Source organism: Hyla sarda, chromosome 2, assembly GCF_029499605.1.
Source record: "Hyla sarda isolate aHylSar1 chromosome 2, aHylSar1.hap1, whole genome shotgun sequence".
In the NCBI taxonomy this organism is placed as follows: domain Eukaryota; kingdom Metazoa; phylum Chordata; class Amphibia; order Anura; family Hylidae; genus Hyla; species Hyla sarda.
The window spans coordinates 241,686,308-241,712,508 of NC_079190.1; the positions used below are offsets into that span (position 1 = coordinate 241,686,308).

The 26,201-nt window shown below is 41.8% G+C and overlaps 1 protein-coding gene across 8 annotated transcripts in view; it reads right to left on the reverse strand.

The window, feature by feature from the left end:
• Positions 1–7,720: 7,720 nt before the first annotated feature.
• Positions 7,721–26,201, reverse strand: part of LOC130355913 (chymotrypsin A-like) — a 211,882-nt gene continuing 193,401 nt past the window's right edge. For all 8 annotated transcript variants that reach the window (XM_056556758.1, XM_056556760.1, XM_056556756.1 and 5 more), the window contains 3 exons: positions 25,340–25,575; positions 13,848–13,960; positions 7,721–8,150 (listed from right to left, as the gene is read on the reverse strand). In XM_056556758.1, coding sequence (XP_056412733.1) covers positions 8,001–8,150; positions 13,848–13,960; positions 25,340–25,575 — 499 coding nt within the window. In that variant the 3' untranslated portion in view covers positions 7,721–8,000. The remainder of the gene's footprint in view (positions 8,151–13,847; positions 13,961–25,339; positions 25,576–26,201) is intronic.

A 26,201-nucleotide genomic window follows, 5' to 3' on the forward strand; every position in this document is an offset into this window, starting at 1 on the left:
TCTTTTTGTTTACATGTTTTACTGTGGATGGTAAAGTCTTGTGTGCCTTACCCAATCTTCTCAGGTTAACACCTACTAGTGGTGTCATTATGTACAAATATTAAACCTATTTTTTATACTGTGGAACACCACTTACTTTTTTACTTTGCTATGTTCAGCAGTAACAATCACTATTGAGTGAAATATTTTATTATTGATTGTATGACCTTTCTGAAAGATGGTCAATGATTAGATTTTTACATTGAGCCTTTCTGCTTTTATCACAAACTCGTTTCCTTTCTGCCTTTTGTAAATAAATATCTGTCACCACACTACCCTTTTGTTTTGGGGATTATTATTATACACTGCTGCTCAAAAAAAAAAATTTAAGGAAAGACTAAAACAGCCTACCTTGTTTCTCCGAAAATAAGCCCGGGTCTTATATTAATTTTAGTCCAAAAAAACACACTAGGGCTTATTTTCAGGGTAGGGCTTATTTATTTATGGGGGGGGGGCTGCAGGAGTGTGGAGGATGGGGGGCTGTGTGAGGATGGGGGGGCTCATAGCAGTGTGGAGGATGGGGGGGCTGTAGCAGTGTGGAGGATGCTGCACCCCCCCCCATCCTCCACACTGCTACAGCCCCCCCATCCTCCACACTGCTACAGCCCCCCCATCCTCCATACTGCTACAGCCCCCCCATCCTCCATGCTGCTACAGCCCCCTCCATACTGCTACAGCCCCCCCCCCATCCTCCATACTGCTACAGCCCCCCCATCCTCCACACTGCTACAGCCCCCCATCCACCCCTTCCCCTGTCGTCCTCCACACTCCCACAGTGCCCCCCCCACCCCTCTGCCATAATAAACTACCATACCTTACACCTTCATACTGTATGGAAGCTGCAGCGGCGGGACCTCCTTCTGTTGCTTAGCAGCCGGGGGCAAGGACACGTCCGTGACATTGGCCGTGCATACGCGCCGACGTTTTAAAGTGACAACGTTCCTGCCCCCGGCTGCTAAGCAACAGAAGGAGGTCCCGCTGCAGCTTCCGTACGGTATGAAGGTGTAGGATAGATAGTTAGATATGGCAGTGTTTCCCAACCAGGGTGCCTCCAGCTGTGGCCAAACTACAACTCCCAGCATGCTGTCTGGGCATGCTGGGAGTTGTAGTTTGACCACAGCTGGAGGCACCCTGGTTGGAAAACACTGAGATATGGGACAAGCCAAAGGAGGGCGGGGTGGGGGGGTCGGGTCTCCGGGCATTACTGGCGGCCACGGTCCGTATCTGGACCGTGGTCCGCCAGTTGATTACCCCTGGCCTAGGTCTTATTTTTGGGCTAGGGCTTATATTGCAGCCCACCCTGAAAATACTGCTAGGGCTTACTTTCGGGGTAGGGTTTATTTTCGGGGAAACACTGGAGATCTGAATGAATGAACTAATTGTATGTAATACTTTTGTCTTTACATAGTTGAATGTGCTGACAACAAAATCACACAAAAATTATTAATGGAAATCAAATTTACCATGGAGGTCTAGATATGGAATCAAAATCAAAGTTGAAAACCACACTACAGGCTGATCCAACTTTGATGAGGCTCAGTAGTGTGTGTGTGGCCTCCACGTACCCATATGACCTCCCTACAATGCCTGGACATGCTAATGATGAGGTAGCTCCCAGACCTGGACTAAAGCATCCACCAACTTCTGGACAGTCTGTGGTGCAACGTGGCTGTGGTGGAGGGAGCAAGACATGATGTCCCAGATGTGCTCAATCGGATTCAGGTCTGGGGAACGGGCTGGCCAGTCCATAGCAGCAATGCCTTACTCTTGCAGGAACTGCTGATACACTCCAGCAACATGAGGTCTAGCATTGTCTTGCATTAGGAGGAACCCAGGGCCAACCGCACCATTATATGGTCTCACATGGGGTCTGAGGATCTCATCTCGGTACCTAATGGCAGTCAGGCTACCTCTGGCAAGCACATGGAGGGCTGTGCGCCCCCCCCCCCCCCAAAGAAAAGCTGACCCACCACCAAACCGGTCATGCTGGAGGATGTTGCAGGCAGCAGAACTTTCTACAAGGCGTCTCCAGACTCTGTTACGTGCTCAGTGTGAACCTGCTTTCATCTGTGAAGAGCACAGGGCGCCAGTTGCCAACCTTGATGTTCTCTAGCAAATGCCAAATGTCCTGCACGGTGTTGGGCTGTAAGCACAACCCCCACCTGTGGATGTCAGACCCTCATACCATCCTCATGGAGTCTGTTTCTGACCGTTTGAGTGGACACGTGCACATTTGTGGCCTGCTGGAGGTCATTTTGCAGTGCTCCTCCTTGCATAAAGGCGGAGGTAACGGTCCTGCTGCTGGGTTGTTGCCCTCCTATGGCCTCCTCCTTGTCTGATGTACTGGCCTGTCTCCTGGTAGTGCCTCCATGCTCTGGACACTACGCTGAGAGACACAGCAAACCTTCTTGCCACAGCTCGCATTGATGTGCCATCCTGGATGAACTGCACTACCTGAGCCACTTGTGTGGGTTGTAGACTCCATCTCATGCTACCACTAGAGTGAAAGCACCACCAGCATTGAAAAGTTACCAAAACATCAGCCAGGAAGCATAGGAACTGACAAGTGATCTGTGGTCACCACCTGAAGAACCACTTCTTTATTGGGGGTGTCTTGCTAATTGCCTATAATTTCCACCTGTTGTCTGTTCCATTTGCTCAATAGCATGTGAAATTGTGTGATTGACTTGGAGTTACATTGTGTTTTAAGTGTTCCCTTTATTTTTTAGAGCAGTGTAGTTTACTTGCATTAATTGGTCTTAACCCTTTAACCTCTTGAGGACGAAGACCATACCTGTACGCCCTTATCCCACTCCCATTCTATGACAGCACGGGTCATAGCAGGCTGGTCCCGGCGTCTGATCAATGCTATGTTATGACAGTGTATGCAATCTGAAGATTGCATGTAATAGTCCTCTGTGGGGACTATAAAATTTGTGTTTAAAAGAAAAAAAAAAGTGGTATTGCCGCATGCGTAAATATAAGAACTAAAAATTTTTTATGTTACTTTAACCCCAAAAGCTTAAAAAAAATTTCATTTTATTTTGCCCCACAAATACATTTTTTAGGGGTTTCGCCATAGATTTTGTGGTGAAATAATTGATGTCATTACAAAGTAAAATTGGTGATGCAAAAAACAAGCCCTCATTTGGGTCTGTAGGTGGAAAATTTTAAGTGATTTTTAGAAGGGGAGGAGGAAGAAATGAAAGTGCAAAAATGAAAATGGCCCAGTCTTCAAGGGGTTAAGCTGACCTGATAGAAGCACAAAAATGGCTAATGTGTTGGCTTATTTAGATTGTGTCTATTTCTGTAATATAGGAGATGGGATGTGGGGAAAAAAAAAAAACTTGTCCAAGGGACTAAAACAGAACACAATCTACTTGTCCCTTATGAAAATCCACTAGACAAAATAATTAAAATCAAAATAGTACTTAAATTTGGGGGTTTTCTTTTTTTTTTCGCCATTCACCTTGTGGTCAACCTTACACGTTATTTTAATACTTTAGGTCGGCCTGATTATACCAATACCAAATATTGTTTTTCTTTAAAAAAAAAAAAATCTTCACCCCCTATAACATTTTTTATTTTTCCGTATACCGGGCTGTATAAGGGCTAAATTTTTGAGCCGTAATCTGCCTTATGTATTGGTACCATTTTGGTATTGATCGGATTTTTTTTTAACACTTTTTTTACTTTTTGTAAGCTATGGTGTTATAAACATAAAAAAAACTCAATTCTGTGATATGCTTTTTTTTTTTTTTACGTTAATGCCATTGACCGTACTGGATATAACATTTTATTTTTTAATAATTCGGACAATTACGCACGTGCCAATACCAAATATGTTTATTTTTTATTATGTTTACATATTTTTTTTAAATGGGAAAAGGGGGGTGATATGAACTTTTAATATGGTAGGGGTTCATGGGTGTTTTTTAAAACTTTTATGAAACTTTTTTTTTAATACACTTTATTAGGAGGAATCATTAGATTCCTCATACAGATCAATGCAGTTCTATTGAAATCCAGTGATCTGTGTTCATTTGGTTGAGCCTGCTCAAGGCAGGCTCAATCAAATGCAGATCTATGGGGGCAGCCATGAATGTAGAGGTGAGCACGCATCAGCTAAACCAGGCTGAGTGGGAACTTCCCCATTCAGAGTTTTGACAAACATCTAGCCTATAGGGTTGCCCAGATATAGACCTATTGTCCATGGCAATGAACAAGAAGGTAGACAGGTAAAATTTCTTGTGTCCAGAGGAGAGTCTCTTTGGATACATTTGCCCAGTAATGAAAGAAGGAGTCATTCCCAAAGCCCTGAGGGAAATCATTGAGGGCAGGTCCCTAGACTTCATGGTTTAATGGCAATTGCAAATTGTGAAGATCCTATCAGATCCTGTAATTTCCACGCTGCCTATGTGGTACTGACTGTCTCTAAAGTGTGCCTCCTGCTGTGCCAGTGCATCCTGCTTTGTCTGCTCATAGAAGCAGTCCGTCGCTCCGAACAGACACATAGGGATCTGCAAGTTGCATGCGCAGTGTACTCCCAGAGCTAGTCAGACTGTCAGTAGCTCATCTGCAGCATCAAATACGCTGCAGATGCGCTACTTATGACCCTACCCTTTAGAGGTTTTTTTAACAGTGGCTCGACAAAAACCTGTGGTCTATTGCTATAAAAGTAAACAAAAGTAAAAGTAAACAAATATCAGCCCTAAATGCCTTGTATGACTACAGGTTAGCTGAGCATCCATGGGTTAAAAGATTTGTTAGGTTGTTCAGTACTGGAGTACCCCTCTTTCTACCCCTTTAAGGCAGCAGGTAGACAGGTTGACCTTGAAACCTAGGACCTCCTTGGTATCTTAATTTTGTCCTTACAGCCAAATCACAGTCCCCCTTTGTACCTCTTTCAGATGGAATTATTATAATGCTATCATGGTAGCTTTCCTTTTCACGTATCCGGCTTCTGATAGGGAATACCTACAGAGTTTGGTCGCCACTCTACAAGATGCTATAGAACAGATATATGCAGGGTAGCTACTTGGTAACCTCGCCACCATACTTTTTTTTTTCAAAATTATAGACTCCAGTTGTCATCTTGTGAGGGCCTGATCTTTGTTAGAAAAGTCCTACATGCAGTAGTTTCCCACTCCAAGGCATGTACTTATCTGGGTTGCTGTCATGGGCCAGGGCAAAACATCATAGTTTTTCCTTGAGTGCATGTTTGCACTGGCCTTTATAGATATTTCTATTATGTATATTTAGGAGAGAGAAAAAATAAGGACACAAAGAAGTATTTATAAGAAGCATTATACAGTGGGGCAAAAAAGTATTTAGTCAGCCACCAATTGTGCAAGTTCTGCCACTTAAAAAGATGAGAGAGGCCTGTAATTTTCATCATATGTATACCTCAACTATCAGAGACATAATGAGAAAAAAATTGTCTGATTTTTAAAGAATTTATTTGCTCATATGGTGGAAAATGAGTATTTGGTCACCTACAAACAAGAAAGATTTCTGTCTCTCACAGACCTAAAACTACTTCTTTAAGAGTCTCCTGTCCTCCACTTGTTACCTGTATTAATGACACCTGTTTGAACTTCTCATTATAAAATACACCTGTCCACCTCCTCAAACAGTCACACTCCAAATTCCACTATGGCCAAGACCAAAGAGCTGTCGAAGGACACCAGAAACAAAATTGTAGACCTGCACCAGACTGGGAAGATTGAATTTACAATAGGCAAGCAGCTTGGTATGATGAAATCAACTGTGGGAACAATTATTAGAAAATGGAAGACATACAAGACCACTGATAATCTCCCTCAATCTGGGGCTCCATGCAAGATCTCACATCGTGGTGTCAAAATGATCACAAGAACAGTGAGCAAAAATCCCAGTTCCTAGGTCCTAGTGAATGACCTGCAGAGAGCTGGGACCAAAGTAATAAAGACTACAATCAGTAATACACTACACTGCCAGGGACTCAAATCATGCAGTGCCAGACGTGTCCCCCTGCTTAAGCCAGTTCATGTCCAGGTCATCTGAAGTTTGCTAGAGAGCATTTGGATGATCCAGAAGAGGATTGAGAGAATGTCATATGGTCAGATGAAATCAAAATAGATGTTTTTGGTAAAAACTCAACTCGTCATGTTTGAAGGAAAAAGACTGCTGAATTGCATCCAAAGAACATCATACCTACTGTGAAGCATGGGGGTGTAAACATCATGCTTTGGGGTTGTCTTTCTGCTAAGGGACCAGGACGACTGATCCGTGTAAAGGAAAGAATGAATGGAGCCATGTATCTTGAGAGTTTTAGTGAAAACTGAAGTCTGTGTTGCCCAGCGACAGCCCCAAAGCATCACTGCTCTAGAGGAGATCTGCATGGAGGAATGGGCCAAAATACCAGCAACAGTGTGTGAAAACCTTGTGAAGACTTACAGAAAACATTTGACCTCTGTCATTGCCAACAAAGGGTGTATAACAAAGTATTGAGATGAACTTTTGTTATTGACCAAATACTTATTTTCCACCATAACTTGCAAATAAATTCTTTAAAAATCAGACAATGATTTTATGGATTTTTTTTCTCATTATGTCTCTCATAGTTGAGGTATACCTATGATAAAAATTACAGGACTCTCATCTTTTTAAGTGGGAGAACTTGCACAATTGGTGGTTTTGGCCCCACTGTATATAAACAAAAACAGAAGATTGACAGAGATCTGTTTATAGAAAGAAAGAGGATTGTGCCTGAGCTCTTAGATCCTTGCTTACCTGTTTTCTTTCCAATGAACTGCAATGTGGTCTCTCCAGGGGTGCCACCATGGGCTCAAGGAAAAACCATTACTGGTGAGTGTAATTTATCCTTTTATATATACTGGTGATGATTATAATGTTTTATTAACTTTAAAATCCATATCTCAGATTGTGTCATATTCCTTGTTTATTATTGTAGCTGTATGCTCACCTATAGCATGCTATAGCCATAGTAGAGTAATAGACACCATATCAACTTTAAAGATGTACAGCAAAGGTGACCAGAAGGTGCTACATAGCTATGAGCCATCTGCCATGACTTCAGCTCAGGCAGACGTGTTAAAAAGTCCCAACCACAGATGGCTGTGACTGTGGGCAGCTGAGAGAGTACCTATCGTTTTAGCAAACTTCTGACATGTCAGATGCATGAATTGATTTGGGCCTTCACATAGCTTTGATTGAAAAAGAAGGGACAGAAGCATTTGGCTTAGGCTGGGTTCACACCACGTTTTGTTAAATACGGCTCCCGTATACGGCTGGGAGGAGGGGGCGGGCTTAATCGCGGCGCCCGCACTCAGCCGTATAGGGGAACCGTATTTAATGTATGTCTATGAGCCGACCGGAGTGAACCGCAGCCTCCGGTCGGCTGCTTTTTCGGCCGTATGCGGTTTCCCGACCGCAGGCAAAAACATGGTTGACCACGTTTTTGCCTACGGTCGGGAAACCGCATACGGTTGAAAAAGCAGCCGACCGGAGGCTGCGGTTCACTCCGGTCGGCTCATAGACATACATTAAATATGGTTCCCGAATACGGCTGAGTGCGGGTGCCGCGATTAAGCCCCGCCCCCCTCCTCCCAGCCGTATATGGGAACCGTATTTAACAAAACGTGGTGTGAACCCAGCCTTAGCCCTGTCAGTCTTAGTTTCTGTTCTCCTTTCCTCAAAGAGCAGAATAATGTATAAATAGAAAGCTTGTGAAACTTTCTATACTTTTATTTCTATACACTGTACACTTGGCTTAAAGTAACCTTTAAAGGAAAATATTCATATTACCTAGGCAGATAAGGTGATAACTGTTAGATTGGCGGACCCCAAGAACTGACAGGGATAGTTATAAGTAATTAGCAATTTGTTGACAGATGTTCTCATAATAATAGAACAATATTGCTGCTGAGAAGTCTGTGTAAATATTGTCCAACTTCTGATCAGTTTAGTATGTAAGAGTTGATCCAGCTCACAGTTTGCCCAATACTAGTGAAGCTGAGACAGACGCTGGATGAGAGACTGCTCGAAATGCCTTGAAGATAAGCTGTGCCATCTGTGTTCATGCACACCAGTGGATCCCCTGTATTTGTCTGTAAAGGAAAATGGTGGAAGATAAGATGTCCCTATATTATTGTTGCACATGGTTTGAAGCCAGTTTTATATATAAATATCAAAGTTGCAACAACATACTTACACCTAACTATTAAACAGGGCACTATAAAAAAGCATGCAGTCGCCAATGTATAAATGATGTTGCTGCAACATTGCATGGAAATTGGCCTTTGCATGTGTGTGTGCTTTCACCTGCATACAGCTATCATAACATAGTACTTGCCCCACTCTCACAGCCTGACCTCATTAAAGGGGTACTCCAGCCCTAAGACATCTTATCCCCTATCCAAAGGATAGGGGATAAGATGCTTGATCGCGGGGGGTCCCGCCGCTGTTGTCCCCCGCAATCTTTCATGAAGCACCCCGCTATCATCAGCCTTTGGAGCGAACATCGCTCCGGGTCTGATGAATCACGATCACGGGGCTGGTGTATCGTGATGTCACAGCTCCGCCCCCAAGTGACATCACACTCCACCCCCTCAATGCAAGCCTATGGGAGGGGGCATGACAGCTGCCAAGCCCCCTCCCATAGGCTTGCATTGAGGGGGAGGAGTGTGACATACAGGGATGGAGCCGTGAAGATACTCCAGCTCTGTGATGTCGATTCATCAGACCCGGAGCGATGTTCGCTCCGGGGGCTGATGATAGCGGGGTGCTTCATTGAAGATTGCGGGGGACCCAAGCGATCAGGCATCTTATCCCCTATCCTTATCTAGCATAAGACGTTTTAGGGCCGAAGAACCCTTTTAAGCCAGATTAGAAGATATGCAGTTTAGATGGCCCAACGGCAGAATTGAGCTGCCAGGGACTGAGGAAAGGTGATACGTTCTCAATCCCTTCAATATCCTCTCCTTGAATTGCCATATGTGGTGAATTCATGGCCCTTTGGGCCAAATCCAGCTGCCGTGTTATTTTATGTGGCACACGAGGTCCAGATACATTTTAGAGTTTGTAGCCACTCCTTTTGCTGGTGCCACCTGATCTGGAAGTGCTGGCTGTGTCTTCTGCGTTTGAATTACCGAGGATGCAGCCAGTGCTTGGCAGAAAGGGCAGCACAGAAAGTGGGTGTAATTTTAAATTATTAACTCCGGCGTGTACCTCCACACCGCTCTGCTCAGCAACTCACAGGTGATGATACAGTTCTGATAGCTCTACCCAAGGTAGGAAGCTTGGTGGAGTGAAAGGGGCTTGTTATTACCTAACCTGGTCCCAAAGGGCATTTTGGCCTTTTACTTACCAAGTGGTGCACCATAACATCTCTGGTGAAACAATTTGAACTACTTTGGTGTGTGATATGGTATCTCAGGGTATTTAACAATATATTAAAAGGGTACTCCAGTGGAAAAAATTTTTTTTTTAAATCAACTGTTGCCAGAAAGTTAAACAGATTTCTAAATTATTTCTATAAAAAAAATCTTAATCCTTCCAGTATGCTGCTGTATGTTCCACAGGAAGTTCTTTTCTTTCTGGATTTGCTTATACTTTGGACAGTTCCTGATGCGGACAGAGGTGTCAGCAGAGAGCACTGTGGTCAGGCTGAAAAGAACTCCAGAAAGAAATACAACCTCCTGTGCGGTATACAGCAGCTGATAAGTACTGGAAGGATTAAGATTTTTAAATAGGAGTAATTTACAAATCTGTTGAACTTTCTGGCATCAGTTGATTTGAAAAAATGTTTTTCCACTGGAGTACCCCTTTAAGGAGTAGTTACATACATACAGTTTTATAATTACAAACGGTCTTTAGGCAACCATAAGGCTGATGTGGCCCTCTCTAAACATTTTTAAAGATGAAGCTTTCATAGGACATATAGACATCATAAATGGAGGATCCTTTCTTGCCTTCTTAAGACTCCACTCTATTAGAGTCTTTCTTTGCAACATATGTTTATTATCTACCAATTGTCTGTAATATAACACTTCCCCTGCTACAGGGAAATTGTGCAGGTTACAGCATCTTCCAGATTCCCCCCAGATAGGTCAGAGAAGCTACACATAAAAGATGTCCGTAACACCGGCCAAGCCACACACTTGGTTCCTGACATTCCGGACATCCTCCTGTTGCTGGCAAAAATGAAACTTGGCTGTGTCCTAAAAACAGAGCCTCCAGCTGTAGCAAAACAACAACTCCCAGTATTGCCGGACAGCTATTGACTGTGCAGGCATGCTGGGAGGTTTCCAACAGCTGGAGGCACCCTGTTTTGGAAACACTGCCGTAGGGTAATTTTGGTGGAGGAGGCAAGTGTAATTCTTGCATCCGGGTCGGTCCCTATGCAAATCCCTAATCTAGGCCTCATATGCGCATGACGCTCTCTCACTTTGGAGCCCTGTCGTATTTCAAGGCAACAATTTAGGGTCACATATGGGGTATTTCCGTACTCTGGAGAAATTGCCTAACAAGTTTTGTGGGGCTTTTTCTTCTTTTACCCCTTATGAAAATGTAAATTTGGGGTCTACTACAGCACTAACATGCTGTTATTGCCCCATACTTTTCATTTTCACAAGAGGTAAAATGAAAAAAAGACCCCCAAAATTTGTAACACAATTTCTCCTGAGTACGGAAATACCCCATATGTGGATGTAAAATGCTCTGCAGATGCACAACAGGGCTCAGGAGTGAGAGCACCAGGTACATTTGAGGTGATTTGCACAGGGGTGGCTGAACGTTACAGCGGTTCTGACATAAACTCAAAAAAAAATAAATAAATAAACACCCACATGTGACCCCATTTTGGAAACTACAGCCCTCACGGAACGTAACAAGAAGTATAGTGAGCCTTAACACCCGACAGGTATTTGAAGAATTTTCGTTAAAGTTGAATGGGAAAATGAAATTTTTTTTTTCACTAAAATGCTGGTGTTATCCCAAATTTTTCATTTTCACAAGCAGTAATAAGAAAAAAGCCCCCCAAAATTTGTAAAACCATTTCTTCTGAGTATATAAATACCCCATGTGTGGACGTAAAGTGCTCTGCTGGCGCACTACAGGGCTCAGAAGAGAAGGAGCGCCATTGAGCTTTTGGAGAGAGAATTTGGCTGGAATTGAAGGCCATGTGCGTTTACAAACCCCCCATAGTGCCAGAACAGTGGACCCCCTCCCACATGTGACCCCATTTTGGAAACTACACCCCTCAAGGAATGTAACAAGGGGTTCAGTGAGCATTTACACCCCACTGGTGTGTGACAGATTATTTGAACCGTCATCCGTGAAAATTAAGTTTAATTTTTCATTTGCACAGCCCACTGTTCCAAAAGTCTGTAAAACGCCAGGTAGAGTAAATGCTTACTGCACCATTTCTTACATTCTCTGAGGGGTGTAGTCTCCAAAATAGGGTTACATAAGTGTGGGGTCCATTGTTCTGGTAGCATGGGGGCTTTGTAAACGCACAAGGCCCCCAACTTTCATTCCAAACAAATTCTCTCTCCAAATGCCCAATGGCGCTTCTTCTCTTCTGAGCATTGGAGTTCGCCCACAGAGCACTTTACATCCACACATGGGATATTTCCATACTCAGAAGAAATGGCGTTACAAATTTTGGAGGGCATTTTCTCCTATAACTAGAGATGAGCGAACTTACAGTAAATTCGATTCGTCACAAACTTCTCGGCTCGGCAGTTGATGACTTATCCTGCATAAATTAGTTCAGCTTTCAGGTGCTCTCGTGGGCTGGAAAAGGTGGATACAGGCCTAGGAGACTCTTTCCTAGGACTATATCCACCTTTTCCAGCCCACCGGAGCACCTGAAAGCTGAACTCATTTATGCAGGATAAGACATCAACTGCCGAGCCGAGAAGTTCGTGACAAATCGAATTTACTGTAAGTTCGCTCATCTCTACCTATAACCTCTTGTAAAAATGATATATTTGGGAAAAACTGCATTTTTGTGGAAAAAAAAAAAGTCATTTACACATCCAGGGGTCAAACACCTGTGGGGTGTTAAGGCTCACTGTACCCCTTGTTACATGCCTTGAGGGGTGTAGTTTCCAAAATAGTATGCCATGTGTTTGTTTGTTTTTTGCTGTTATGGCACCATAGGGGCTTCCTAAATGTGACATGCCCCCAAAAAACCATTTCAGCAAAATTTGCTTTCAAAAAGCCAAATGTGGCTCCTTCTCTTCTGAGCATTGTAGTACACCCGCAGAGCACTTTACGCACACACATGGGGTATTTCCTTACTCAGAAGAGATGGGGTTACAACTTTTGGGGGGCATTTTCTCCTATAACCTCTTGTAAAAATGGTAAATTTGGGAAAAACTGCATTTTAGTGAGAAAAACATTTTTTTTACACATCCGACTTTAACAAAAAGTCGTCAAACACCTGTGGGGTGTTAGGGCTCACTGTACCCCTTATTACGTGCCATGAGGAGTGTAGTTTCCAAAATAGTATGCCATGTGTTTTTTTTTTTTTTTGCTGTTATGGCACCATAGGGGCTTCCTAAATCCTAAATGCGACACGCTCCCCAAAAACCATTCAGGAAATTCACTCTCCAAAATGCTATTGTCACTTCTGAGCCCTCTAGTGCACCCACAGAGCACTTTACATCCACATATGAGGTATTTCCTTACTCGAGAGAAATTGGGTTACACCTTTTGGGCCCCAGTCTTTTCCTCCTTTTACCCCTTGTAAAAATTCAACAACTGGGTCTACAAGAACATGTTAGTGTAAAAAAATTGAGATTTTGAATTTTCTTCTTCACTTTGCTGCTATTTCTGTGAAACACCTAAAGAGTTAACAAACTTTCTGAATGTCATTTTGTATACTTTGAGGGGAGCAGTTTTTATAATGGGGTCATTTATGGGGTATTTCTAATATGAAGACCCCTCAAATCCACTTCAAATTCCGATTTTGAAAATTTTGTGAAAAATTGGGAAATTGCTGCTATACTTTGAAGCCCTCTGATGTCTTCCAAAAGTAAAAACATGTCAACTTTATGATGCAAACATAAAGTAGACATATTGTATATGTGAATCAATATATAATTTATTTGGTATGTCTATTTTACTTACAAGCAGAGAGCTTCAGAGTAAAAAAAAAAAAAAATTAAAAATGTTCTAATGTTTCATGATATTTTGGAATTTTTCACCAAGAAATGATGCAAGTATCAACAAAAATTTACCACTATGTTAAAATAGAATATGTCATGAAAAAACAGTCTCTGAATCAAATTCATAACTAAAAGCATTCCAGAGTTATTAATGCTTAAAGTGACAGTGGTCAGATGTGCAAAAAATGCTCTGGTCCTTAAGGTCACAATGGGCTTGGTCCATAAGGGGTTAATGATACAATTTTTGCTTACATATAATGCATTAAGTTGCTTTTATACATTTTGGGGGAGGGGCTTGCAGAAATGGAAAGAATAGCAATTCCAAAATGTTTTTTGGGGTACTCTGCGATGCTTTAGATGGGGATAAGATGTGTAGGGGCGGAGTACCCCTTTAAGTAGAGCTTGCAACAAATGCCTGACCATGTACTAAATAAATTATGAACAAGCGCATGCACCATTTCCTTCCCTAAATATGTAAAAAAAAAAAAAAAAAGCCAAAAATAGTATCCATTTACTGTTTAGGAAGTACATGTTGATCCTGTTCCTGTCACTTTATGGCAGATGAAACTTGAACAGCCTTATACCACATAAGCAGCATTACCAACAAATTCCCATACCAGTCCTGTTTACCTGATTAAATAAAGTGTTTGACAGTGAAGCCTTGAGGTAGAGAGACCCAGATTCGGTCTTACTGAGGCAAGTTAGACCAGTTGTCACAGTCCCAGCCAAACTGGTTAGGCCACCTGTTGGGAAAAAGTCTTTGTTGTTAACCTAGACTAGGTGGTTAAACTATTACATGGCTATTACATGGGTATTGATACATTTCCTGCACACTAAATGCAATGGTTATAGATTTTATCATGTTGTAGCTAGGATTTCTTTTTTCTTTTTTTAAGTTTGTCTAGTGAGGGCATCATTTGGCTGGTGCCGCCTACTGGAGGTAGTTTATGTTAGTCATTGTCCAGCACAAAAACGGATTATATGCCCAGCCAGATTATCCTTTAATCAGGGGAGTTACTCATCTGTAGACTGCTGTTTTAAGGGTTTTTGGCTCTAGTGAAAAAAACTAAATTGTAGACCTAAAACTTAACATTTAATCAGTATCCATTTAAAACACCTGAATAAACAGGCAATACAATACACCTGTGTAATATGTGCGCAAAAGCCAAGCCACAACCACAGTGATGAATGCCACAGACTAAATATACTTAGTAGGTGCTGCATGAAACGGTTAAAAGTAGTCATTACATGGTGATGTCCGCGAGGTATCAATCTGACTATCTCTTGTCCTAACCCCTTGACTCAGGATGGGGAGTAGTGAGACAACAGGGTGTGGGTGGGGTCAGGGAGCCTGTTATTGAACTGGTAAATACCCCTACACTCGACCTGCCCTAGGCGGAGTGTATGTCCTGATAGGGACGGCCCCACACATGAACCTACCCTGTTAATACTATCAGTCCCTGTAGTGAACTAGCTCACTAGTGACTCTCTCACCGGGACAATACCCTCACAACTTAACTTTATAAATACAATATAGTTATGGGGGTGTCACCTGGAGGATAATAGTGGTAAGTAATCAGTATGGATAAGCAAATAAGGGATAGGAAGATTATATATACAAATGCTGTATGATATCGTATCCAGTTCTGCAGTAATACTGACAATGTATAGTATAATAACCAGTACCACTGTAATCAATCAATATTAGGTTATAGACAGCAGCTCTGTGGTAGCATGTAATAAATGCAATATAGTATGATAGGTTATATACAAAAATACTATACACCTACAGTAATACACAATGCTAGGTTAATCCACTGACGCTCTACAGTATAATACCCAGTGCTTAAAAAACCAATTGATATCAGGCCATAATCAGCAGTTCTGTGATATCACGTAACAGTGCAATATAGTATGATAGGTTATATACAAAATACTATAAACTGACTCAGATTAAATAACATAAATAGATGATGTTAGAAAAACCATTGATACTCAAGCATTCTGATAAAATGGATAGCTGTATCTCAACGCATTTCCTGGTCCAACTCGTCAGGAGATAGGTGAAGGCAAGGTAGTGGTGAGCCCGCCATTTCGATGCATGCAGTGATGAAGATAGGGATGCGGCTGCCGGAACCAAGTGAGAGCGCGGTTAATTGCTCCCTGGCACACATTTACCTTAGTATAATTGGTTAGCGGTGAACCGCAGCCATCTGCCCGTTTCCGGTGTGGGCCGGAAGTGATGTATATTACGTCACCTTCCGATCTCGTGATTGCCGGCTAAATCCGATCGCCTGGTGTGTCATAAGCCATGGCCTAGGTGGGAGGAGCTACTGATCATGTGGTGTAGACACATAGGGTAATAACCTTTTAGGCAGCTCTTGTTTAATAGAGATAGAAAGAGCCGATGGATCATTAGATATAATTGATTGATAATATAAAGCTACCATCAGCTGCAAACCTATGTCTGTTGTTATAGTTGCCTGTGAGATAATCCACAAGTATGCAGGTATGAGTAGGATAATGCACATTCAGCTAATCCACTAATTATAGTAGGATCACTATAACATAAAAGATAGTATAGGAGCAGTCATAAATAACTATATGAATATATATGCGGGTCAGATGGATAGATACTGTATTAATAAAAAGGATGATGTCCATTATGATAAAAGGAGGAAATCAACATTATGATGAATGGTATGTTGTGCTTCTAGATACCATTGGATATTAATTATGGACCAACACTATTATTTATTAGAGAAACAGGCTTCACTCACTCAGGAGCTTGAGATTCTCAGAACTTCTGGACACCAGCATGTGTAAAATACAAAAGCTTTATTTCTTTCTTCAATATAAAAATATGATAGGGGTACAAATTGTGGTAAAAACAGACCACAAAAAGCATACTTTCTGCCCGGAGATTCCGCAGTGTGAACCTAGCCTTAGAGTATGCGAAGGCAGTCGGGTGGATACCCTCTTGCTCTAAATATATCCCGGAGGATCCTTGACTGTTTGTAGAATTCAGAGGAACAATCAGAAATTTGAGGAACAATTTCTTCGGACCCGTATATATTGTCCCTTGGGTTTCCCACGTTTTTGGGATGCGGGATGATGGCTGGTCCATGGAGGAGGGAGTTCGTAGCAGTCGATTTCCTGAATAAGGTGGTAGACAATTTACCAAATTCCTTATCATGGATCTCATATGTAAATGAGACCAATTGAATTACAATTCAGGACGTTGATAAAATCAACAAACTTCCCTCTCTCCCATGCCCAAAGAATAAATACATCGTCGATAAACCTGATCCAGAGTAGGATCCGGAAGGACCAACTATTCTCATCTGGTGGGAAGACAATTGTGTCCTCCCACCAGCCCAGGAGGAGATTCGCATATGTGGAGCACAAGGGCTCCCCAGCGCGGTCCCACTGAGCTGGTGTTACAACTTTTTACAGAAAATAGTTGTGTGTGAGAGTGAAGCAGAGAAGTGAAAGGACAAACTGGTTATGTGCCAAAAATTGGTTACCTCTCATTTGGAGGAAATGCTCTGCCGCTTCGATACCCTTATCATGCGGTATGCAGTTGTAGAGGGACTCCACATCTATACTTGCAAGATAAGTGGAGCTCTCTATTGGGACCTCCTCAATCAGTCGCTAGAAGTCTGTCGAAGGACGGCAAGGATATGAAAAACGGACAGAGTATCATGTCAATATAGGTACTTATTCCCTGTGTAAGGGAGTTGACACCTGAGACAATGGGTCTACCCTTTAGTAGACAGATCCCTTTATGGATCTTTTGTAGCCCATAGAATGTTGCTGTCATAGAGGTCCTTGGATATAGAAAACTGAATTCCTGGTTACTTATTAGGTTATCTTCCTTTGCTTTTGTCAGGATTTGATAAAGTTCCAGCTGGAAAGTTGGGTGGGATCGCTGGTAAGGACTTTCTCTGTATTTAAGAATATTGAGGCACATTTGACGGTATGGACCATGATCCAGGATAACTCAGTTGCCTCCTTTGTCTGACGGCTTTATAATAATGCTGTCATCTTTTTCTAAATCTTGGAGTGCTAGGGTCTCTTCCTTACTTAGGTTGAATTTCCTTGAATCTGTTTTTGAGATAGATTCAATCTGACATGTGACTAATTCTAGGAAGATGTCAATGCTTGTGACATCCGAGGCAGGCGGCATCACAGGGCTCTTACTACACAAAAAGAAAGAGAGATACGCAATATAATGCACACCCACAATAACTGTAATCCAAAAAGTATATCTTTATTACATATAAATAGTACAAAAAGCAGACAATACAGTTAAAACCAATTAAAAAAGGCCCAATTGGCCACTGCACAAACAAGGGGGGGGGGGGGGAAACCCCCACCAAGAAGAAGGGGAGAAACCCCCACCCAGGGCACCTGCCTCCATAAATACTCAGGTTATCAACCTATCATACAACAAGATTGTTAAATCAATACAGTCCTGTCCCCACAACACCAACAATACGTATACAACCTGAACATCTTCAGTATATAGCACAGGGGACTGGTAGTAGAGGACAATAGATCGAGGAGTAATACGGCAGGTGCCCCCCTAGAGACCCCACGCGTTCCGTTGCCCGTCAGCAACTTCCTCAGGGGTGTTGTGCCTCCTTGATTTAGTCTCTGCCATATATACCAAACATAATTACCCTAATTATGGTGAAGGAGTTACCTGTTTGCCCATTGTATCCCATCTCCGGTCATTGACCCGCTTGTACTTCCGGGTACAGAGAAGGTTACATCCGCTCCTTGATCCACATCCGCTCTCTTACAGCTGCGTCCCACACACACATCACTCGCGCGTGCGCAGAGTGTATTCCATATCAACAGCTAAAAGATCTCTCATATGCGATCACTGCGCCTGCGCGTCTCCATTCGCTCTAACCCATCACAACTCATCAGTCACACAGCATAACCCTAACATCACATTCCCACGCATGCGCACCACTACTTACGTCCCCATATTCTACTCACATCACTCTACCACACAGCGAAGTTCCCTTTTACCACGCATGCGCATCTCAACTATCACCCCTATGGTTCACACAGATATATTCATCTCTACACAAGGTTTTCTTTCCAGAAATCACATCTTATTGCTGTTTTATACCCATATGGGAATGTCGATTAACATAACTGAAACCCTGTTTTGGCTCCGTATAACCAGACATAGTTTTTATCCCCATAATTCACACATATCAATCTCTATATAGGGCATCTTTTCTAGAGATTGCATCTTATTGAATATGTAATAATATGCTTATACAGAGTACAAATAATACTTTTACCCCAAATAGAGAAGTACATGTAATGACATACTCAAGGAACCCTGCATCCAATCATGTCCATATCATCCTATATATAATAGTGATGGGTATCAAATCATAACATTCATCTTAATGCTCTACTATTTTGTTTAACCCTTTAGTGCGCTGTCATCTTAATATTCCTTAGTACATCAATATCATATAGCCCATACATCTCAAAGCAATGTTGAAACATAACCTATTATGAAGAATGCACTCGCCAAATCATTACACATACCAGATGGAGCTATAGCATGCTTGACACATATTACCCCTTTGGGTCTTGGACCTGTTTCCCTCTCTCAAGAATCTTATATACATCTCATCATAAAGACTTATACATATATTGGACTCACATATACCTTATATATCCCCCTTAGGCCATATTACACTTATTAGCCTGCTTAACACATAGTACCCCTTTGGGTCATAGAACTGTTTCCCTCTATCAAGAATCTTATATACATCTTATCATAGAGACTTATACATTTATTAAGCTTACTTATACATTTTGTATCCCCCCCTTATACCATATTACACCTATTTACCATTCATCCCAAGGTTTACAACCTATATCACCTATTAATACATCACCAAATGTTCCATATTGTTACTACATACCACTCTCCACATCTTTCACCTTCCATTGACAAAATAATTGAGGTAGGCCTGCCCTGTTCGAGTTTATTGGAATAGCCCACATTAGAACATCCCATTATAATCCATAAGTCCCCAAAGTTATCCATATTAAATGTGCTATAGAAAAATGTGCTATAAACAATTATATATATATAAATAGACACATACATTTTAAGTACAGGGTATAGTGACCCATTTCTTTCAACATAAGCCCATATATTTTTAGATCACCCCTCTCAGATGATTTGTATTCACATATTCAGTCTTACCCTATTTTCTCATATCCTCACCATACTTCATACCACTCTCAACATCCTTCGCCTTCCATGCGCAGACCAGAGAATTGTTTATACATAGTCACCCTGTACCCCTAACTGTTGGACTCCAGGTAACTCCTTCAACCAAACCTATACTTATAGTTTATTAAATTCATTTTGTTTTAACATTAGTATATCCATTTAGCCATCATCTTATTTTAAACATCATGTTACTGTATTAACGATCTAACGCCTACATTACACTGGTTCGTTAACATCTTTCAATATTTATGGTGAAATTCCCCCAAGCCCCTTTTTGGAGGTGGCATCTTCCCATATTCATGGTGAAATTCCCCCAAGCCGGGGCTCTTGACTTTTAATTCCATGAATGGCCCATGGCCCGGTACCCTTAAATCCTCTTATCACTAAGGAGTTCCACTGTTGCTAAGTCTTCTTCCATGATGCCTAACTCTTGACATTGATGTCTGTTATGAAATTTGAAAAATCTGTGCCATTTCAGTTTTTTATGGAAAACAGATTAAGATCCTTCAACCATTCAAATGTCTGGAACCTGGTGATAGGAACAAATGATAGACCTTTACGTAATACTTGTAGTTCCAAATTCGTCCGGTTGCATGATGATGGATTTATCACTTCTAAATAATTCTTCCTTACCGACCGCGTCGGTTCTGTTGACCCCATCCTTGATAACGGGTCTGGCATGGAGATGGAGGATGATGAGGAAGATGATAATGGTGCCAACCAAGAGACCTGTCCTGATGGATTCCCAATTTGGCCATTTCCTGAATTGCCTTCTCTGGGTTGTGAAGTTGGATATGTGTTTTGCCATTTTTTTCCTCTCCTTGGTTGTGATCTCACCCTATTATTACCTCTGCCAGCACCCTGAGAGGTGAAGTTACTTCTATCTGAGTCGGAGGTATCGTACTTAGTTGAGGATAGCTCTGTGTTCAATGTGACACTTGTTTGTTGTGTGAAATTGTAAGTTCTCTTTTCTTTAAAATCCAACATGTCCTTGAGGAACTGTTTATGCTTTCAGTCTTTTTTATAATTTTGGAATCGTTCCACCGAAGTTTGTAAAATAGACTCTTGACGACTATAGTCTGGGTTATTTTTGAATGTTTGAGCAGTTGAGATCAGTACGTTGAGATGTTTAGTTGTAGTCTCAAGAGTTTTCAATTCCTCCTTGTGGAGTATCTGCATAAATTCGAGAGAACTTTTTAGTAGCTTTTAGTTCCCAACATTCCAATAAAGCTGGAGTCCTGGATCTAGCAGCAGGAAAAATATTGATACCCGGTAGGAACTATTTTGTTCTGAATATAGTTTTCTAGAGACCGAACTTCCCACCAAGATTTAACATGTAACTTATAGGCACGGTCCAATTCCTTGAAGGTGGATTTCAAGGAAGGTACCAAGGTAGAGGTAGTGAGAGTCTCTCTCTGAGAATACTTCCTTTGCCTGAGTAGTCCACGCATCTATGCCATCTATTTTTGGCTCTAGTGAAAGGCTTTCTGGTTTGGCATTTATTCACTGAACATATTTTAATCGTCGCACATTGATAGTAAGGGAAGCTAACACCAATAGGGGGTACTGTAGAGCAAGTGTTTTCCTTATGGAAATGAGCTAACACACTACTTCCCTAGTCCCACTGTCAAAACCCAAATGATACATTTTTATGTTGTAGTTAGCATGAGGAAAGTGGATTCAGGAGCAACCTGGATTTTTAGGCCCCCCCTTCTGTCAGCAATTTATAATGATTTCCTCTTTAAAATCCACAGCATATACACTACATGTACACAGGCCCTAAGAATAGAAAGGGTATCCCTCCATGTGAGACACAACATAGTAAATCTAGTTATATGAGATTAGGATAAAACACCTTGTGGGGCATTCAGTTGCGCACTGGATTATTCATACTATCCACCATCAACATGCCAGATTAAAGTGGAAGATGAGGGACCAAATAACTAAATTTACTGGTCTTTTTGACATTCAGATGACATCTATTGTGAATGTTTTGGATGACAACGGGAATAATTTATGAAGCCAGTACATCTACCTTGAGACCTTAAGAAGTCTAAAATTTTTGCTCAAACCAGTTTTTAATACTTCACGCTACCATTGCAAAGTGGGCTGAGCTCAGCATGAAGAGAATAGCTAATGGTTGCTTTGGGCAAAACCAGACAGTTTTAACTTCAGGCAGATTGGTAAATCTGGGCTAGTATGTACAGACAACCTAAAGTGTGTGGATCATGGAATGATTTAAATGGGCACTGTCAGATTCAAAAACTTTTTATATGTTGTACATCTTGGCAACGCATTAACCTTTCAAATATACTTCATATTTTTTTTCTTTTTTATGGGTGGGCTAGCACTGTGTGATAGGACAGGAGAGAGCACAGAGGAGTGCTATCAGACAGGGGAGAGCACAGAGGAGTCCTATCAGACAGGAGAGAGCACAGAGGAGTCCTATAAGACAGAAGAGAGCACAGAGAAGTCCTATCAGACAGGGGAGAGCACAGAGGAGTCCTATCAGACAGGAGAGAGCACAGAGGAGTACTGTCAGACAAGAGAGAGCACAGAGGAGTCCTATCAGACAGAAGAGAGCACAGAGGAGTCCTATCAGACAGGGGAGAGCACAGAGGAGTACTATCAGACAGGAGAGAGCAAAGAGGAGTCCTATCAGACAGGAGAGAACACAGAGCAGTGCCATCAGACAGGAGAGAGCACAGAGGAGTAATATCAGACAGAGGAGAGCACAGAGGAGTGCTATCAGACAGGACAGAGCACATAGGAGTGCTATCAGAGAGGAGAGAGCACAGAGCAGTGCCATCAGACAGGAGAGAGCACAGAGGAGTGCTATCAGACAGGAGAGAGCACAGAGGCGTGCCAGGGGTGTGTTTGGGAACAATTTTTCTACACCTTTAATTTGTGTGGTGGTAATGTGTACGTGTGCTAAATTTATTAAATGGTTGCATGGCTTGTGATAAATATGGGGCTAGTACATTTAAAATCCCCCTCATAGGTTTTGCTAAATTTGGTGTGGTTTTGCAATAGTCACAGCAATAAACCATGAGGACAGTTTATCATTGGTTGTACCTTGTTTTTGTAGTGTTGAATTGTCGCACAATTTGTTGCAGTTCTTGTTTAAAGACTTTTATTATTGTGACTATTGCTTTAGATGTTTTCTCTACACCCTTCGCATTTTCTTAAATATTTTATATCATATATGATATCCTGTGACATCACTGAAGAAATGACACTGTGCTACAATGTAAAGCCTGTAAAAAAGTGTTCAATGTTACTGTCCCCCAAAACAACTCAACACACAGCCAATAATGTCTAAACCTTGGCAACAAAAGTGAGTACACCCCTAAGTGGAAATGTCCAAATTGGGTCCAAAGTGTCAATATTTTTTATGCCCACCATTATTTTCCAGAACTGCCCGAAGCCTCTTGAGCATGGAGTTCACCAGAGCTTCAGAGGTTGCCACTGGAGTCCTCCATGACGACATCTTGGAGCTGGTTAGAGACCTTGCACTCCCCCACCTTCCATTAAAGGATGCTCCATAGATGCTCAATAGGGTTTAGGTTTGGATACAGGCTTGTCCAGTCAATCACCTTTGCCCTTAGGTTCCTTAGCGAGACAGTGGTAATCTTGGAGGTTTATTTGAGGTTGCTTTTATTTTGGAATTTCTGCCCTGTGCCCAGTCTCCAAAGGTAGATAATCGTGCTCTTCCTCAGCATGTCACAATACATGTTAGCATTCATGGCTTCCTCAATGAATGCTCCCAAGTGCCAGCAGCACTCATGCAGCCCCAGACCATCACAGTTCCACCTCAATGCTTGACTGTAGGCAAGACACACGTGTCTTTGAACATATCACCAGGTTGCCGCCACACATGCTGACACCATCTGAACCAAATAAGTTTATTTTGGTCTCATCGGACCATGGGATATGGTTCCAGTAATCCCTGCACTTAGTCTGCTTGTTTTTACAATCTGTTTGCAGGTTTTCTTGTGCTTCATCTTTGGAAGAGCCTCCCTTCTGAGATGACAGCCACACAGACCAATTTGATGCAGTGTGTGGCATGTGGTCTGAGCACTGACAGGCAGACCTCCCCACACCTTCAACGTCTCCAGCAATGCTGGCAGCACTCATGTGACGGCCGCCCGTGGGATCTCTGCAACTTTTGGATATGACGTTAAAGGGGTACTCCGGTGGAATTTTTTTTTCAAAGTCAACTGGTGCCAGACAGTTAAACAGATTTGTAAATTACTTCTTTTACAAAAGCTTAATCCTTCTAGTGCTTTCTGCTGACACCTCTGTCCTTGTCAGGAACTGTACAGAGCAGGATAGGTTTGCTATGGGGATTTGCTCCTACTATGGACCATTCCTGACATGGACAGAGGTGTCAGCAGAGAGCACTGTGGTCAGACAAAAAAGAAATTCAAAAAGAAAAGAACTTCCTCTGGAACATACAGCAGCTGAAAAGTACTGGAATAATTAAGATTTTTTTAATCAAATTCATTTACAAATCTGTTTAACTTTCTGGAACCAGTTGATTTTGAAAAGAATTGTTTTCCACCGGCGTACCCCTTTAACGTCATATCCAAAAGTTGTGCAGAGATCCCAAGGGCGGCCAGCACCGTCGATGCTAGGAAAGCACGGGCATTGCCAGCACGGGCATTGCCAGCACATCAGTGCTGCCAACATTAAAGGGGTTATCCACCATAAAGTGATTTTAGTATGTACCTGCCAGAGAGTAATGGACCTGCTTAGGAAGGATCTGGTTAACTTTTTGTGAACTTGTATTTCCTGTTTAAGTTTTCTTTTTTGCCTACAAATCCCATAATTCCATTTTCCTCCCTCCCACACATCAGCCACCCCGCCCATTGAAACATAAGTGAGCTGCATCCATTCAAAAGACCTGTGGTTTTCAATCTGGGTGCCTACAGCTGTTGCATTAGTTGCAGATTTATCTCTCTCCCACCAAGCGATTGCTCCACCCATTGAAGCAGACAGGCTCCCTGTCATCAGCTGACTAGTGAGTCAGGTCTCGGCCGCATTGCAACCTGGGAAAAATCTGAGACAACAGTCATTTTGTATGCTGTTAAAAATAAATATTGGGGTGAAAATCACATAAGCATTGTGAGAAAACCGTCACACACAGGTACAGACACTATATTATGAACTACACTAACTTTACAGCCCCTGTAGCATAGCCAAATAAAAAAAAAATCCTGGAATTCCCCTTTAATTTACAAATCTGTTTAACTTTCTGGCACCAGTTAATTTAAAAATAAATGTTTTCCACTGGAGTACCCCTTTAAGCAATTTTTTTTTGAGATCCTCAGAGAGTTGTGTGCCTTGAGGTACCATGTTGAACTTCCAGTGACCAGTATTAGAGAGTTTATTAACGATAACACCAAATTTAAGATCTCTGCTTCCCATTCCCACCTAAGACCTTGTAACATTAATGAGTCACAAGACACAAGGGAGGAAAAATGGCTAATTGGGCCCAATGTGGGCATTTCCACTCAGGGGTGTACTCATGCTGCTCTCTCTTAAATGGCTGCTTTTGTCTCCTTATCATTGACTTTTATTTATTGCATTACAAAAAGTAGAAAATGTAACCCTTACACTGCTTATTTGCAAAGATTACTGTTACATTAGCTGTAAGGAAGCAGTGTCAGGGTTAACTTTCTGAATGGATGATGCAATTAAAAAAAAAAAGTCAGTTATAAGGAGACATGTTTTGGTGATAAAAAAAATTGGAAAAAAAACATTTTTTACATTTCTAGTATTCTTACAAAAAGTTCTGTTTGTTGTGATAGGTATACTAAAGAAAAGCTGGTTTACTGACCAGTTGAGGCATTCCCGACCAAGGTGCTACATAGGCTTCCAGTTGTTGGGTCCTGTGATGTCTGAGAAAGGCAGATGGGAATAATGGATGAACTGAACCACACCGGTGTTGAAAGGCGAATCAAGGCAAAGTTGTTCAATGTAGATGAAGCAGTGAAGTTGGGGTGTAGGAAAATCATATCTATACGTAAAGAACTGTGCCCATCTTCCAACATTATAGTAAGTAAGGATGGATCCCTGAGAAAAGATATGTGATGATGTTATACTTTCAGCTTTCAGACCGTTATTTTCAGATTTTTACATTGAGGCAAGAATATACTTGGCCACATTTGAATTTTAATTTATTTCATTTTATTTTTATCTAGGTAGAGAGCTGTTGAATTCAAGTAAAGTGCTTTTTTTCTTTTCATAAATCTGATTATTTTGGATCAAAAGGTCACATATACCCAACTAGAGGATTAAAAAGCAGGAAAATATTTTTTGTATATATAGTGCAGCATAGGCTAGGTTATTTAAAGAATTTTCTTTCCCAAAATGCCCAGACTGCAAGAAAATGTAACAATAAAGAGGACTCTCCTGCCACCGCTGCCTGGGGTCCCAGGATCTCGCTCCGCTCCTCTGCTGCCGTCTTCTTCCCGGTCCAGCCGTGGTCAGCGCGTCACGCTGACGGTCAGCAAATCACCGGCCGAAGTGATGTCGAGCCTTGGCCGGGGATAAGCTAAGCGGTAATGTAATGCACTGTGTCATGGCAATGGTTGCTTAGGCTCAGTGCATCACACTTCCACACAACATAACTACTCTATATCCTGATTCTATAGAGATAGCTGGGAGGGATCTGATAGGTGACAATGTCATCATGTAGC